Source organism: Muscardinus avellanarius (assembly GCF_963383645.1).
Source record: "Muscardinus avellanarius genome assembly, chromosome: 16".
Classification (NCBI taxonomy): Eukaryota; Metazoa; Chordata; class Mammalia; order Rodentia; family Gliridae; genus Muscardinus; species Muscardinus avellanarius.
Window position 1 is genome coordinate 27,560,694 of NC_137802.1, and position 18,203 is coordinate 27,578,896.

The 18,203-nt window shown below is 39.3% G+C and overlaps 1 protein-coding gene across 1 annotated transcript in view; it reads left to right on the top strand.

The window, feature by feature from the left end:
• The window catches only part of NF1 (neurofibromin 1), a gene marked incomplete at both ends in the record, with an annotated part of 286,281 nt that overhangs the window by 247,446 nt on the left and 20,632 nt on the right, over positions 1-18,203 (top strand). Inside the window, 7 exon segments of the mRNA XM_080712594.1 lie at positions 3,698-3,824; positions 5,249-5,380; positions 7,049-7,184; positions 10,105-10,262; positions 15,651-15,773; positions 16,176-16,306; positions 16,630-16,730. Of these exon segments, the coding sequence (XP_080568720.1) occupies positions 3,698-3,824; positions 5,249-5,380; positions 7,049-7,184; positions 10,105-10,262; positions 15,651-15,773; positions 16,176-16,306; positions 16,630-16,730 (908 nt within the window).

Genomic DNA, 18,203 nt, shown 5'->3' on the forward strand with positions numbered 1-18,203 from the left:
AACCCAGGGGAATTCTACCTTTGAGCTACATCTCCAACCTTTTTTATATTTTTGCTTTGAAACAAAACCTAGCTATGTTCCTGAGGCTATCCTCCAATCTGTAGTTCTCCTGTTTTAGCACCCAAGTACTGGTATTAAAGGCCACCATGCCTGACTAGAAAAATACTAGTTAGTACATATTTTCTATAAAAAGGTAGCAAAAAATTGGTACTTGCCTGATGCTACCAAATAGAATAGGGACAAATAATAATATTGAGTAGTGAACTGGGCGTAGTAGCACACGCTTGTAATCCCAGCATTTGGGAGGCTGAGACAGAAGGATCATGGTTCGAGGACAGCCTCAGCTACTTAGTAAGGCCCTTTGCAACTCAGTGAGACCCTTTTTCAAAATAAAGAATAAAAATTAGGGCTGGGTGTATAGCTCAGAGGTAGAACATCCCCAGTACCACACACACACACACACACACACACATTAAAAAATAAAAAATAATAATAATATTGAGTAATGATAATAGTCATGCCAGGTCCTGTGCAAAACACTGTGTACATCCTTTTTTAATTTTCATAACTTTAAGATGATAGTATTTTCCATCCACTTTTTCAAATGAAGAAATAATCTAAAAATAAGCTTATAGCTTATTTTTTTATTGAACAGTGCTACCTAAATGAAATGTAGGTATAATTTATAGCAAATTTGAAACTGGGAGAATTTAAAGAAAACAAAAAATTCTACTTTTTTTTCTTCTGCTTAATATCACTTTAAAATATACCATTAGCATGCCTCTTAATGTATACCGACTTTGATTTTAGTTGGATTTTGGCTAAGAGTATAGAAGAAGTGTTTTGTACATTTTGAAATTATGTGCATTTTGTCTTTTGAGAAAATGATAAAAGTCTAGGGGGGAAGAGTGTGTGTGTGTATATGTGTTGTGTGTGTGTTGTGTGTTTGTGGTGTGTGTGTGTGTGTGTGTGTGTGTGTGTGTGTGTGTGTGTGTGTGTTTTCTCTTGGGGATTAAATCTCTGAGCTATACTCCCAACCTATCTCTGGGCTAATCTCCAGCCTTTTTTCTTCTTTTTTCTGTGCTTTGAAACAGACCCATGCTAGGTTGCTGAATCTCACTGTAGTGCAAAGGCTGATGGTATCTGTGATCCTCTTATTTCAGCCTCCTGCATACTGGAATTACAGGTGTATGCCACCACACCCTGCTGGAAATAGCATTTTTTAAAGGCAGAGTGTGTGTGTGTGTGTGTGTGTGTGTGTGTGTGTGTGTGTGTGTGTGTGAGTGTGTGTATGAAATGTTCTTGAAATAAACTGAGCTTTGGGTAGAAAGAGTGAACATAGTACTAAATGTGAAGATACTTGTTAAGTAGTGTTTGTTCAAACTGGGCATGGTGGCACACACATATAATCCCAGCTACTTGGGAGGTTAAGCCAAGATCTCAAGCTCAAGAACAGCCTCAGGATTTAATGAGGCCCTATCTCAAAATAAAAAAATAAGCCCAGTGTGGCGGCACATGCTTGTAATCCCTGTACTAGGGAGGCTGACACAGAAGGACCTGGTTTCATGGACAGCCTCAGCTACTTAGTGAGGCCCTCTGCAACTTAGTGAGACCCTGTTTCAAAATAAAGAATAAAAAATTGGGCTGGGGGTGTAGCTCGGAGGTAGTATGCCCCTAGGTTCAATCCCCATCACCACAAAAATAAATAATTAAAAACAACTGGATATGGCGGTGCATGCCTGTAATCCCAGTACTTGGGAGGCCAAGACAGGAGGATCACAAATTCAAAACAAGCTGCAGCAACCTAGAAAGACCCTGTTTCAAAACAAAAAATAAAGCTGGACGTGGTGGTGCACACTTGTAATCCCAGCATGTGGGAGGCTGAGACAGGAGGATTGCAGTTCGAGGACAGCCTCAGCTACTTTGCAACTCAGTGAGATCTTGTTTCAAAATAAAGAATAAAAAATAGGGCTGGGGGTGTAGCTCAGAGGTTGAATGCCCCTCGGTCCCATCCCTAGTACGCAAAAACAAACAAAGAAGGTTAGGGGTATAGCTCAAAGGTAGAATGCCCTTGAATTCAATCCCTACAACCACAAGAAATACTGTTAAGTGTGCCTAATGTGGTATAGAACCAAAATAGTTGGGGGTCTGAGAAGTTTGGAAGTGAAATTTTAGAGATAAAAGATACCTTGAAGTTATCATTTAAATCCCCATTTTATAAAATAGAAAGAGGTAACTTGTTCTTTTTTCTACATCTGGCTTGAGACTAGAACTCTTCTAATTTCATTGTTCTTTCTTTTCTCTTTTTTTTTCTTTAACATTCATTTATTTATTTATTTATTTATTTATTTATTTATTTTTGTGATACTAGGGATTGAACCCAGGAGCATTCTACCTCCAAGCTACACCCCAGCCCTATTTTTTATTATTTTGTTTGGTTTTGTTTTGTTTGAAACAGGGTCTCATTGATTTACAGAATGCCTCACAAGTGTACACCACCATGCCCAACTTCATTGTTCTTTTCTGAAATTGTCTTGGGACAATAATGGTCAGAATTATATCTAGCTATTAGCTTTGTGCATGTTAAGAATATTTGCAAATTAAGTATATGAATACTTTGCCTTGACATTTTCATTGCCAGACACAACTCCATAGGAGAAATTAATCTTGACTCCAACACCCCAGAATAGTAGGGATCAGAGTTAATCTTGTTAAAAGTCACCAAGATGATCACTGGGTACATTAGTGCATACCTATAGACCTAGCTACTTGGGAGGCTAAGACAGGAGGGTCACTTGAGCCCAAGAGTGCCAGGCCAGCCTAGACAACAGAACAAGACCCTGTCTTAAAGCAAACAAAAGTCTCCAGAATGTAAATAGACAGTCAAAAATTGTGTATTGTAAGTAAAAACTATTTCTGTTTTTTGTTGTGTGATGATGGTGGTGGTAGAACTTGGAACCCAGGAGTTTTCTACCTCCAGGTCACACTCCTACACCTATTTTATATTTTTTATTTGGAAACAGGATCTCACTAAGTTGCTGAGAGCCTCACTAAGTTGTTGAGGGTGGCCGCTAACCACTAACCTGCAATCCTCCTGTCTCAGCTTCCCAAGTACTGGGATTACAAGTGTGCACCACCACTCCCAGCTTCTATTTTGTTTTTCTACTATCTTTTTATCTGCTTGACTATCTCACATCAATTAGTATTAATTTATAGTATGTTAAATGTTCTTTGTGGTTTTCTGTAGTCTGAAAATATTTGTTTTCTTCAATTTGAAAGGATTATTTACCTTGCAATTACTAAACACAAATGAAAACCAATGTAATTGTTTTTTGTACTGGACATCGAACCCAGGACACTCTTTGTACTGAGTTACATCCCAGTTCATCATCATAATCATCATCATTATTATTATGATTATTATTATTTATTTTGAGACAGGATCTTGCTAAATTGTTCAGGCTTGTCTTAAACTTCCAGTTCCTGTTTCAGCGTCCCAAGTAGCTGGGATTACAGGTTTGCATCGTGGCATCCAGCTCAGCAAGTGATCTCTTACAGAAAGCTCTGAGCTCAGCGGCTAAGTGCTTGCCTAGCCCGTTGTAAGCCCCTGGATTTGATTCCTAGCACCACTAGAAAGCTAAAAAGTAAAGCATTTTCTGCATGAACTCCATCATCGTCTCATAATTGTTTTTAATAGAGTCCAGAAGAAGTATTTATGGCAATTCGGAATCCTCTGGAATGGCACTGCAAACAAATGGATCATTTTGTCGGACTCAATTTCAACTCTAACTTTAACTTTGCGCTGGTTGGACACCTCTTAAAAGGTAGAGAGACCTTATGTCAAAAGGTTTTAATGAAACACTGTCAAAGCCAGAAGTGATTAAAATAATTGGTTACTTGGAATAAACTGAAACAATTTAGCCTATATGTCTTATTTTAAATGCAAAATGTATCTGTTTTACTAAATTGTATTTTGTTCAATATGTATTTTAATTCTCATATCAAATATCAGATTCCCTTATAAAAGCAAAAGAGTTGTTTCTGGTAAAACTCCTAAGTATTGGGGCTGGGAATGTTGCTCAGTGGTAAAGCACCTGCCTAGCATGTGTGAGGCCCTCTGATCCCCAGCACCACCAAAGGAAAAAAATTCCTAGCTATTGAGCCTTTTAATAGCTGTGTTATTAACAATAATACTTAAGTATTTTGTTGGTTACTAAAATAAGGGATTATAAACTAGTGTGTTATTGTATAGTGTTGATCACAGATTTTTTTAACCTGTTTCTGTTATCTTGTAGATCATTAGTATGTTCCACAGAGCCTCATCTCCACAGTCCCAGCCTCACTTTCAGATTTCTAGACTGCCTGTAGCCAGGGATGGCCAGCTATTCCTCAGAGCTCATTCCCTTTCTGACTGGCTTTACTCCTTGCTGCTGACTTCCAGCCTGATCACCCTGGTTTATTAATGTGATGCACTCATGGCCAAAGGCTGCAGCTAGGGCATGGACTGGTGGAGTGTAGGTAATGCAGTGTCGAGCTAGAAATCGAATCTGCGGTTTTGTGTCAACTTAAATAAATCTTAGGCTTAAGGGGTCATAGATGTGTACGTTTGATCTTACCTCCTTATAAAATTGCTGTAGAAAATATTAACTATTTTATTCTCAAAGTAAATAAGGGTTGCTCAAAAGCTATTACGCTGATAGAGTGCTTGATTATTTTGTATTTCTAAAAGGATATTAGATATTTTAAATGTTCAGATTTCTACTTTAGAATGGAATCGCATTAATGAGTAAAGGCTCAGTGGACATCAGACTTATCCTCCAATCAGCCCAGTGCCTTGGGCTTGTAGAGCATATATTCTATATCATTAGATTTTTTTTCTTTTAATTAATAAAAAGAAATTTTCAACAATGGAATCCTATTTTCAAAAGAAATCTAACTCATAGACTTTTTTTTAAAAAATCACTACGCTGCGTTAGGGAATGGAGCATTTGAAACACTATCAACTTCCCTAATTTTCTTTCCCAGAAATACCTAAGGGCTTCCTGGAACATTATTCAATACATTTTTGGTACTTAATCCTGTATGTCGTTAATTAAGTATTCACATAGCTAACTTTTCCCTTCACAAATGGCTGTGCTCAGAACACAGGGTCCCTTATTCTTTTCTTGCTGAGTTGCTCTTCACAGAGTACAAATTTAAATACTTGTTCATAGCATAAATTAACTTATTTGTTTTGATTTTTTTGTAGGATACAGGCATCCTTCACCTGCCATTGTTGCAAGAACAGTCAGGATTTTGCATACACTACTGACTCTGGTTAACAAACACAGAAACTGTGACAAATTTGAGGTGAACACGCAGAGCGTGGCTTACTTAGCAGGTAAAGACACAAAATAGACAAAATTAATCTTACCACATCTTTATTTTAGGATCGCTAAAAAGGCACATACCTATTTCTGGGTCCTTTAACTAGTTAATTGACAAAGAATTCACAGTCCAGCCCTTTTAAGGTGTTTAAAATTTTGAAGGTTTTACTGCAATGAGGTTTTTTTCTGTTTTTTGTTTTTGTTGCAGTACTGGAGATTGAACCCAGGGGCATTCTACCTCCAAGCTACATCCCTAGCCCTATTTTTTATTCTTTATTTTGAAACAGGGTCTCACTAAGTTGTGGAGGGCCTCACTAAGTAGCTGAGGCTGGCTGTGAACTGCGATCCTCATATCTCAGCCTCCCAAGTACTGGGATTACAAGAGTGTGCTGCCATGCCTGGCCCTATCGAAACATTTTTCCTTATGAAATAATTTTATTAAAATGGGAAATGTGCTTCCTTTGTTGTCTTCGGTGCAAGACAGCAGTTTCTGTCCTAAAATCTGAATAGCTTAGCCTAGCATCGTAGGTCCTCACATAGCCCTCTCTGATTCTGTCTTCTTCATCTAATTTTCATAAACCTAATTTCTTATTATGTCTCCAAATGGATGAGATATTTTAAGCTGTTCTACTTACCATGTCCTACAAGTGACTTTATACCTCTTTATAATTAATTGTTGTAAGGGGGGGGGGGCATGGTGGTACACGCTTGTAATCCCAGCATTTGAGAGGTGGAGACCAGAAGACCACGGTTCGCTGACAGCCTCGGCTACTTAGCGAAGCCCTCTGCAACTCAGTGAGACCCTGTTTCCAAAAAAAAACAAAACAAAAAAAAGAATAAAAAATAGGACCGGAGGTGTAGCTTGGAGGTAGGATCTCCCTGGGTTCCATCCCCAGAACCACAAAAAGAGAAAAAAAAAAAAAAAAAAGGTATGTTATGTTATTTTACCTGGAATGTCTGCCCTACCCCCACCATTTCATTAAATATTCCCTATTTGTTCTTATCTGATTTTTGTTTCTTTATTCAACAAGGTTCAGTGCGTGCATGTGCACACACACTTTTTTTTTTTTTTTCTTCAGTACTGGGCATTGAACTCAGGAGCATTCTACCTCTGAGCTACCTCCAGCCCTATTTCTTATGTATTTTAAAATAGGATCTCACTTAAGTAGCTGAGGCTGGCCACGTACCTGCAATTCTCCTGTCTTTTCCCTAGTTCTGGGATTACAAGCATGTGCCACCACACCCGGCTAGCCCTCATATATAATACAGTTCTTGAATATAGTTATTTGATGGAAGGTGCTGGTTCTCATTTTCGCAGGCTCCTGTCTGTGGCAGTTTTTTTTTTTGTTTGAACCATGTGACCCTGAGCAAATTGTGTTACATCTCAGAGTAAACTTAATAATACCTGCCCTGTCTACTTTTTGTGTTTGTTAATATCAAATGTATATTCAGGCACTTGAAAAAAATACCTATTAAATCTCTTTAAATTTTATGTACAATCTTTCAAAACAGACCGTAGATAAATAAGTCTGTCCAGTTTATGCTCTTAAACCTCAGACTCTCTAGGGCTATTTTTATGTACATCTAACAAGTATTATCCTCTTTAGGAGGTTGTAAGGAATGGATTTTGATCACACTAGTGATATGCTACATATTTTAATCTTCTTTCTTTTTCCTCTTAGCTTTACTCACAGTGTCTGAAGAGGTTCGAAGTCGCTGCAGCCTCAAACACAGAAAGTCCCTTCTTCTTACTGATATTTCAATGGAAAATGTTCCAATGGATACCTATCCCATTCACCACGGTGATCCCAGCTATAGGTAAATGGCCTGCGCTCCCATGATTACATACCGTAATCAGATTTCAGTTTTCTGTGTCAGTGAAGACAAGAAGACACTACAGGGAGGAATCTAGATACAGTCAAGGGCCGGGCGTGGTGGCGCAGCTTGTGATCCCCGCGCTTGGGAGGCGGAGACAGGAGGATCGTGCGGGTTCGAAGCCAGCCACGCGCGCTGGCTTAGGAGACCCTGTTTCCAAATAAAAAAGTACAAAAATAGGTCTGGGAGTGTAGCCCGGAGGTAGAAGGGTTTCCAGGAACCCCAGCACCACCAAATAAATAAATAAATAAATAAATAAATAAATAGTACAGTCTAGAAAGATTATGTGAATCAAAACTTCTATAAATATATAGTATTTTTGTGAGTTAGTAGTAGGAATGTTATTTTTCATCTAGTTTAATTGTGTTAGTGGTATCACTAGTGTGCCTTTTTAAACGCAAACCAGTTCACTAGTATAAAGAGATGATCTTGGAAGTATTGGGTTGTCACGGGGACTCAGTAAAAAACTAACAAACTATAAACCACAGTTTATGCTTAATGACAGAAACCAAACTATATAGATTTGTAAAAATGTGTGTGACCGTGCATTTGTTGTGTTCATTTACACCACAATAAAGTTATTACAGAGCTTCTAGCAGTACAAATTTAGATGATAAAATATAAAATCATGTCCACCATTACACTTGGTTTGGGTAGAATAATTTTCAATACAACTTGGAGAAATTACAGGAAAAGCATCATTTGGGTTTTTTTCTGTTTGGGGTTGTTTTGTTTTGTTTTTGCAAGTCTGGGATGGCACCCAGGGGCATTTGGACCTCTGAGCTATACCCCTGCCCTATTTTTTTTTTTTTTTGAAACAGGGTCTCACTAAGTTTTGGAGGGCCTCACTAAGTAGCTGAGGCTGTCTGCGAACCGAGATCCTCTGGTCTCAGCCTCCCAAATGCTGGGATTACAAGCGTGCGCCACCACACCCAGCTTTTTTCTGTTTTCAACTAAGGAGAAATATGTTTAAGGTTTAGATACAGTGTTGAATATAGAAAAGTAATCTTTATTTATAGAGCTTATATCATTCAACTTATTCATATCCTGTTTTTTTTATAAAAAGCCCCTCATAGTGTCTCACTGAGATTTTAACAGTATATGCACATTCTTCCAGATATACTTAGTATTCTAATAGTCTTATTCTTCAGCCATTTATATGAGTTTTTTTTTTTTTGAGATTTGTCCCTTTTATTATGGAAAGTGAAGCTGGGTGTGGTGGCACATTCCTATATTCCTAGACTTGCGAGGGTGAAAGAGGAGGATTAAGGCCAGCCTAAGCAATTTATTGAGACCCTATTTCAAAATAAATAAATACATACATACATACATACATACATACATACATACATACATACATACATGGTATAGCTCAGAGGTAAAATGCCCCTGAGTTCAATCCCCAGTACCCCCAACCCCCAAAAAAGAGAAAGAAAGAAAAAAAAGGAGAAAGTGGATTTGCCTGACAGTTCCCCTGGCAAAGTATAAAGTTTGATTTTCTTGGTACTTAAGTGAAAATTAAAATTCCCTAAACTTGATTTTCCTTGTTTGAAAAATAAGTGCAGAGCCGGGCGTGGTGGCACATGCTTATAATACCAGTATTTAGGAGGTTGAGATAGGATTACAGATTCAAAGCCAGCTTCTGCAACATAGTGAGGCTCTCAGAAAACTAGTGGACCCTGTTTCCAAATAAAGAAATGAGCCAGGTGTGATGGCACATACCTGTAATCCCAGTACTTGAGAGGCTGAGACAGAAGGATCACAGGTTCGAGACCAGCTTTGTCTACTTAGTGAGGCCCTCGACAACTTAGTGAGACTCTGTTTGTAATAAAGAATTTTAAAAATGGGCTGGGCTGGGGTTAGCTCAGAAGTAGAATGCCCCTGGGTTCAATTCCCAGTACTGAAAATAAAAAGAAGAAATTTTATCTGCTGGAGACACAATTTTGAGGTAGAAGGCCTCTAGGTTCAGTCCCTAAAACAAAAACAAAAACAAAAACAAAAAAGAAGAAAAAGAAAAGAAAAGCCAGTGCAATAAGTTTAAGAGATCTAAGCTGCCGGACGTGGTGGCTCATACTTGTAATCCCAGCACTTGGGAGGCTGACACAGGAGGATCACACAGGTTCGAAGCCAGCCTCAGCTACTGAGGGAGGCTGTCAGCAACTTAGTGAGACTCTGTTTCCAAATAAAGTATAGAATAGGTCTGGGAGTATAGCCTGGAGGTAGAAAAGCCCCTGGGTTCCACCCCCAGTACCACAAAAATAAATAAATTTAAGAGATGTATTATACAGCATGGTGGCTGTATTTACTATCAACATATACTTGACAGTTGCTGAAAGTAGATCTTAAGTGTTCCCATCACAAATAAATGGTAAGTGTGTGAGGTGATACATGTTAGTTAATTGGCTTGATTCAGCCATTCCGCATATGTACATATTTCAAAACATTTTGTATAGCATTAACAGATACAATTTTCGTCAATTTGAAAAGGTGATTAAGAGCTGATGTCGGTCAGTGGTGGAGTGCTTATCTGGCATGCCTGAGGCCCCGGGTTTAATCTCTAACAGAGAAAAAAAGAGAAAATAAGTAAGTTAGGAAATTGATTAACATAACAGTGCAGTATAGTTCTTTCTGTTTAGCATTTGGCAAGTATCTACAGTGCACAAGATATGAGGGCAAGAAAGTTGATACTTCCTGAGGATATATTAAGGGTTTATACCACAAAGTCCTTTAGAGTATAGTTTTAAAATTAATTGATTACTGTCATTGGAATATAAATATAAGATAGGATAGCTACTTGGAATGGTCAGACAGTATTTGTGTTTGTCACCGTGTTCATGAATTCTTCTTGGTTTAAATTTCCCAGGACACTAAAGGAGAACCAGCCGTGGTCCTCTCCCAAAGGATCTGAAGGGTACCTTGCAGCCACCTGTCCAGCTGTGGGCCAGACCAGCCCCCGAGCCAGGAAATCCATGAGCTTGGACATGGGGCAGCCTTCTCAGGCCAACACTAAGAAGTTGCTTGGTTAGTTTATCTTAATTTTATACAATTTCTAAAATTATTGTTATTTTAAAAATCAGATAGTTCCACTTTTGAAAAATTATTTGAACCTGTTTAAGATTACTAAAATTTTCTGTTTCAGTATAGCTAAGTTTTTTATGTCAATTTTAAGAAACTTTGGTAGATCCGTTAAGCCGTATCAATTGAAATAGAAAAATGTGAATGGGACCTTGAAAGGTTTGGGTCTTTTTTTTTCTTCCTCCTCCTCCTCCCCCCCCCCTCCTCCTCCTCTTCTGATGCTTTAAATAGCATGGCTTCTGCTTCGTTCTGTTTTGGGTGAGTGGCAGGCAAAGGGAGGAGGAAAGCCATCAAATACCTGCCAGAAAAGAGTTGCTGCACTCGGGGTCTTTAGCGATATAATATTGCCCAAATAAGCATCTGAGAGCTGAGTACACCAGTATGATACAAAGATTTAATATTACTACTTGCCCTGTTTTGTTTGAAAAGATAAAAAAGTAAGATAATATATTTTCAACTGTTGTAAGATATAGTTCTTGAGAGTTAAAATTTCTCTATTACATCAACATTTGTGTATGAGAAATACACATAAAATGCTGTGAGGTCCTTTTCTGTTTCCGTCATTGAAAGTAAATTCCTGAAAGAGCCCGCTGATCGCACCTCACAGCACAGAGGAAATGCAAAGCAGCCCTGCATTGCCTTGGCTGAAGCTCTCATTGTTACCGGAATATATTGGGATCTGTCAGTGACCAACAGTGTGAATGGGTCGGTGGGTTTCAGTTATCCATGCAAACATATTGAAGTAGCATTGGGGAAATGTTTGTGTTCATAAGGAAATTAGTGAACAAACAACATAACACAAATAACTTGCCAATAAACCATGAGAGAAATAGAAACCATGGATGGTAATCAGGGTTACTAGCCACATCGATCTATTGCCTGTTGGTTGGGTTTCTTTCTGTTAATATTTTGACTTAAGCAATCTTCCAGGAGTTTCCCAGTTACTTTGCACTTTGTACTTTTAGATTTTAATGCCAAGGAAGTTATAAATGAAAAAATAATCTCAGAGAAAATGCCATATTCAGTTCTATTCAACCCATGTTCTCGGTGCAAAAGATTTGGTCTCTGTCCTGGCAGGGCTTATAGTTTCATGGCTAAAATATAGACTCAGTTAACGACAACACATTGGCCAGGTGCCATTGAAGTGATGTGTTTTGACGAGGGAAACAAAGGGTCTGGGTGGTAACATTTCAGCCAGATCTTCAGAGTGTAATTATGCTTGCCAGGTAGACACAGGATAAGGACAGGCATCCACTCCAGAGAGAGGACTGAAGAGGCTAGGACAGCAAGCAGGAAGTGAGGCTAGAGGAGGCCTGGAGCTCGACTCGCAGTGACTTCGTGTGCCATGTGAAGAAACTCATCCTTATCATGTGTCCAGCAGAGATTTTTAAGTAGAAGAAGAACATGACCAAATTTTATTTTTTTTAGAAAGTTTTACAGGCAGCAATGTAGAGAAATAGGAAGAGATTTTTTGGCAAGGGGCCCATTTAGGAGATTGATGCAGTAATCCAGGCAAAAATGGTATAGGTGTGTACTAAGGCAGGAGCATTGGGAAGTGGAGAAGAGTCGGCTTGGGGATAGATTCTAGAGTAAATGGATAGGACTCGGTGCCTGAGTGACTTGGTCAAGTGGGGAGGGAGAAGACTATGACAGATGTCAGAAGTTTCTGACTTCAAAAACTAATGACACCAGCGGGTGTGGTCGCACATACTTATAATCCCAGTACTTGGGAAGTTGAGAAAGGAGGATCTCAGGTTTGAAGCCAGCCTCAGCAATTTAGTGAAGCTCTCAGCAACTTAGACCCTGTTTCCAAACAAAAAATAAAATAAGTCCGGGGGTGTACCTGGGGGTAGAATGCCCATAGAGTCAATTCATAGCACCACAAGAAAAATAAACAGCTGGAGCTATCACGTGATCCATCAGTCCCGCACTAAGTATGTATCCAAAGGATACCAGTCAGTGTGTCCAGGAGACATCTGCGCTCCCATGTCTACTGCAGTCGTATTCACAATGGTCAAGTAATGGAAACAACCACAGTGGCTCTCAACTCATGAATGGGTAAAGAAAATGTGTACATATGCAATATAGAATAATATTCACCCATAAAAAATGAAATTCTGAGCTGGACACAGTGGCACGCGCCTGTATCCCATCTACTCAGGAGGCCGAGGCAAGAGGTTTGCAAGTTTGAGACCAGCATGGGAAACTTAGCAAAACTCTGTATCAAAGTAAAATGTTTAAAGGATTAGGATGCAACTTAAGATAAAGTGCTTGCCTAACATATGCATGGGCCTGGGTTGGATTCCTCGCATCGCAAAAAGAGAAAAATAATGAAATTCTGTCATCTGTGAAAACATGGGTGGACCTGGAGATCTTAATGTTAAGTAAATAAGCCAGACACAGGAAAACAGATATCACATGGTCTCACTCATATGTGAAAGATAAAAAAATTGATCTCATAAACACTGAGATAGAATGGTAGTTACCAGAAGCCGGGGAGGAGATGGGAAGCAGGGGATGATGAGAGGTTCACCAGTGAGTACTAAGATGGAAAGAGAAACAAGATTTTTTGTTGTGCTATTACACAGAAAGGTTCATGTAGATAACAGTCATGTGCTATACATTTTAAAAAATGAGAAGTTTTTTTAATGTTTTCACCTTCCAGAAAGAATAAACGGTTGAAGAGAGATGTTCACCCTGACACTTAAACCTTTCTGCTTTACTGCACAATGTATATGTGTATTGAAACATCATATGGTACCCCATTAATATGTATAATTTTTTGTTTTATGTATCAGTTAAAATTTTAATTTTTAAATAAGACCTGAATATGTGCTCTCTTTAAGAAACTCACTTTAAATATAATGATATAGAGCTAGGCATGATGGCGCATGCTTGTAATCCTAGTACTTGGTAGGCGGAGACAGGAGGTAGGTTCGCGACCAGCCTCAGGAACTTAGTGAGATCCTGTTTCAAAATAAGAAATAAAATAGGGCTGAGGATGTAGGTCAGAGGTAGAATGCCCCTGAGTTCAGTTCTCAGTACCACAAAAAATTTATGTATGTGTATGTGTGTATACATACACATATGTAATATATATATTATACATGCATACATAATGATTAAGTACATTAAAAGCAAAAGGACAGGAAAATAAGAAAACAACTTGGCCCACTAGGGTTCCATTTATAGAAATCAGGACTGATGTGTATATAGTACACGACAAATTTAGATTTGTTAATATTAAACTTGTAATTCCTAAGTCAGGCATGGTGACGTCCACTTGTAATAACAGTACTTGAGAGGCTGAGATGGGAAGATCATAGATTGAAGACCAATTAAATGAGACCCCATTTCAAAATAAAAAATAAAATCAGGTCAGGTGTGTAGTTGGAGGTAGAATGCCCCTTGGGTGTAATCTCCAGTACCACATACACCAAAAAAATGTAATTCCTTTAGGATATGTATGAGTATGTAGTAAAAGACCAGTGAAAAGACAAATCCAGTTCAGGAAGGGAGAAACATGTAACCCATTTAAAAGTGCTTAGCTTTAGCCAGGCGCGGCGGCACATGCTTGTAACCCCAGTACTTGGGAGCCTGAGACAGGACTGTAGGTTTGAGGACAGCCTCAGCAAATAGTGAGACTTCGTCAACCTAATGAGACCCTGTTTCAAAAGAAAATAGGGCTGGGGGTGTAGCTTGGAGGTAGACTGCCACTGGGTTCAATCCCTAGTGCCCCAAGAAAATAAGATGGATTAGCTGGAACTGGACACAGTGATGCATACCTGTAATTCCAGTACTTAGGAGGCTGAGACAGACGGACCCCAGGTTAAAAACCAGCCTCCTCGCCGGGTGTGGTGGCGCACGCTTGTAATCCCCGCGCTTGGGAGGCGGAGACAGGAGGATAGCACAGGTTCAAAGCCTCGCTGGCTTAAGAGGCCCTGTTTCCAAATTAAAAAAAAAAAAAAAAATATATATATATATATATATATATATGTGTGTGTGTGTGTGTGTGTGTGTGTATGTATATATATATATATATATATATATATATATATATATATATATATATATATATATATATATATATATATATATATATATATATATATATATATATATATATAGTCTGGGAGTGTAGCCCGGAAGTATAAGGGTTTCCAGGAACCCCAGTACCACCACCAAAAACCAGCCTCCTCAACTCAGTGAGGCTTACATCAACTCTCTCGCAGTGGGAAGCACTGACTAGTTTAGGGAAATGGAGGTTTCACCTGCTCCTTGCCTCGGGCTGATCATATAACGCTCACGGCTTCCTATTTGTGTGAAATGAAGAGGCGGGGCCAGTTCTCTTTTGACTTGTATTTATGGCAGTTATTAATATTTGTTAATATTAACACTTGAGGTTAATAGAGCATTGTATCTGTCAGATTTTGTCATTGACTTCATTTCTGGCTTTATTTTTTTAAAGGATACTATAAGGAAAATTTCTTAGAGCTGCTCCAGGCCACGCCTGGTAGTGCACACCTGTAAACCCAGTACTTGAGAGGCTCAGACAAGAGAGGGTCACAAGCTGGAGACCAGTCTCAGCAACTTGACATTTCAAACTAAAAAATGAAATAGGGCTGAGGGTGTATCACAGAGGTAGAATGCCCTGAGTGCAGTCCCCAGTACAAAAATAAAAAGCTCCAGGAAGCATATGAGAAATCTCTGAATATAAAAAAAACAAAAAACATAAGAGTCAAATTACCCAATTTCAATAAATTAACTTTAAATTACAGGAAGATATTTAAGTAGTGTACATGGTTAGAGAAAGTAAAAAGCAATTATGAGATCCTACTGCTTGCCATTATATGTGTCTCCTGGTACTTTCAGGCATGCATCTTTTTTCAAAACTTACGAAATTAAAACCAAACTTTAATTTTTGCCCAAGTTTGAGAGCTTCTCATACATTAATAACGAATTCTTGGCACCAGCAGAATTTCTTAAGTTTAGCTACAGTTGGTCTTTGCTAGTGAACAGTGCATACCCCTGTATTTGTTACCAGTAATTATACTTGGTGGAGCCCGGTTGACGTACAGTGTAGTCAATGTCATCTTAGTTTCATTAGGACCAGTAAAGTATCTCCTGTCCTGAAATAGAAAGCTGTGGGGCCAAAACCCCTTGAGAAGAGGAAACAAAGGAGAGAAAATCCGCTCCCGGGGCATGTTTGAGCTTACTTTGGGTCCTTGAGTGAAAGCTTAAACACTTATTTCTAAGCCTTTTCTTTTGAGCATGCTCCTGTTCATAAGACACTGTGCTTAATGAACTTCCATATTCTGTAACTTTTGTTTCTAGGAACCAGGAAAAGCTTTGATCACTTGATATCAGACACAAAGGCTCCTAAAAGGCAAGAGATGGAATCAGGGATCACAACACCCCCAAAAATGAGGAGAGTAGCAGAAACTGATTATGAAATGGGTGAGAAACGAAGTTAATACTTGATCTAGACTGTTGCGGCTAAGGTGGGAGAGCGAGCCAGCCATGTGCCAGAATCCATGTGCTTAGACTTTCCAAGCAAGGCCTAGCTCTTCAGGATGCAACACAGAAACATTTGTTCTCTGTTAAAAGATAAGCTCTAAAGTCCTTCAAATGCCAGTTGCCCTGAAAACTGTCAATAGTAACCTTATATATGAGGAACGACATTACAAATAGCTGGCCAGGCGTTTGAATAGGTGCATTGGAATTTTATATGATGCTTATGCAATTTAAAGTTTCTATTAAAAGATCTGTTGAATTTTAAAAGTGACCTTGAGGTAGGGAAAGTGTTTATCCAGGTGTTCTATTAGCACACCTAATTGTGTTAATCCATGTCTTGTGCAGAAACTCAGAGAATTTCCTCATCGCAACAGCACCCACATTTGCGTAAAGTTTCCGTGTCAGAGTCGAACGTCCTCTTGGATGAAGAAGTGCTTACTGACCCGAAGATCCAAGCACTTCTCCTCACTGTCCTAGTAAGGATCTCCCCTTCTTGAGGGCTTCCCCCTCCTCAAGTTTTTATTCCAGTCAACTCTAAAAGAGCCACTTAAATCATGAAAGGAAAATCACCGCCGGATATGGTGGCAGACATTTGTAAGCCCAGTGTCTGGGAGGCTGAGACCGGAGGATCACAGATTCCCGGCCAGCCTCGGCCACTTAGTGAGGCTCTCTGGAACTCATTCAGACCCTGCGTCAAAACAATTTTTTCAAAAAAGATCACCTTCTACTTCTTGCTAAAATAGATGACAATTCAGCTACAAAGTTAACAAGTGTGTCGACATTGTTTGCATCTTGGCAGGCTACGCTGGTGAAGTACACCACCGACGAGTTTGACCAGCGAATCCTCTATGAGTACCTGGCAGAGGCCAGTGTTGTGTTCCCTAAGGTGTTTCCTGTTGTGTAAGTATCTCTTTTCATCTTGATAAACATCCTTCATTTTTCTTACTTGGAAGCATATTGTTTTGTGTTTTACAGTACTGGGGATGGAACCCAGGGGCATTCTACCTCCGAGCTACACCCCCTGCCCTATTTCTTATTCTTTATTTTGAAACCGGGTCTCACTGAGTTGCAGAGGGCCTCACTAAGTAGCTGAGGCTGTCCGCGAACCGCGATCCTCCGGTCTCAGCCTCCCGAGTGCTGGGATTAGGAGTGTGCGCCACCACGCCCGGCCAGCATATTGTTTTGGTTTTTCTTTTTAGAGCTTTTTGTATTTACAGATGAGTGGAAACAAAACTGACCTTTGATTGGGCAGTACATTCTCTTCTTCCTTAACACTTTAGCCTCAAATAGCCCAAAGAAGCTTGAGTACTTTATTCCCTTACCAGGCCTTCTATCATTTCCCCTTATTTTTGGTCATCTCATTGTGTGTGAGAGAGAAGAGATAATGGGGATGAGATCTTAGAGGCATTCTCCCTCCGAGCTACATTCCCAGCCCAATTTTGTATTCTTTATTTGGAAACAGGGTTTCCCTAAATTGCAAAGGGCCTCACTAAATAGCTGAGGTTAGCTGCAAACCTGCAATCCTCCTGTTTTAGCCTCCCAAATGCTGGAATTACAAGCGTGCACCACCATGCCAGGCTGGTTTTCTCTCTCTCTCTCTCTCTCTCTTTTATTTTTTGAAACAGGGTCTCACTGAGTTGGGAAGGGCCTCACTAAGTAGCTGAGGCTGTCCACGAGCCAGGATCCTCTGGTCTCTGCCTCCTTAATGCTAGAATTACAAGCATGTCCCACCATGCCTGGCTGCTTATCTCATTTTTAAATTTCCTTTTTTTTTTTTTTTTGTGGTAGTAGGGGTTGAACCCAGGAGCATTCTACCTTTGAGCTACACCTCAGCCCTATTTTTTATTCTTTATTTTGAAACCAGGGTCTCACTAGGTTGTGGACAGCCTCACTAAGTAGTTGAGCCTGGCCTCAAACCTGTGATCCTCCTGTCTCAGCCTCCCAAGTACTGGGATTACAAGGGTGTGCCACCACGCCTGACTAAATTTTCAGATTTTATAAAGTTAGGTCCTAGTTCTTTTATTAAATATGGACTATAACTGGGGTTAGAAATAGTCGGTTTTTTCCTAAAATTTCATTGGATAATATCATCTCCAAGTTAATTTTCTGCTCTTTAGCAAGGTTCTGTTTCTATTAAATTTAGTTTTAATTCCTGGGGTGCCTATTGGCACAGCAGAAAGATGGTTGTGAAGCATGCTGGATGGCCGATGGAAGCCATCCTTGTCTTGAAAAAACATCCACCTTTATAGCTAGACATTATGATGTAGCACAGCTCCTTGTTTGCTTTTACCATATTTTCCCTATGACTAAAACAAAAGACACTCAAAAAGCAACTGTACATACTCATTATAGAAAATATGGAAAATATTATAA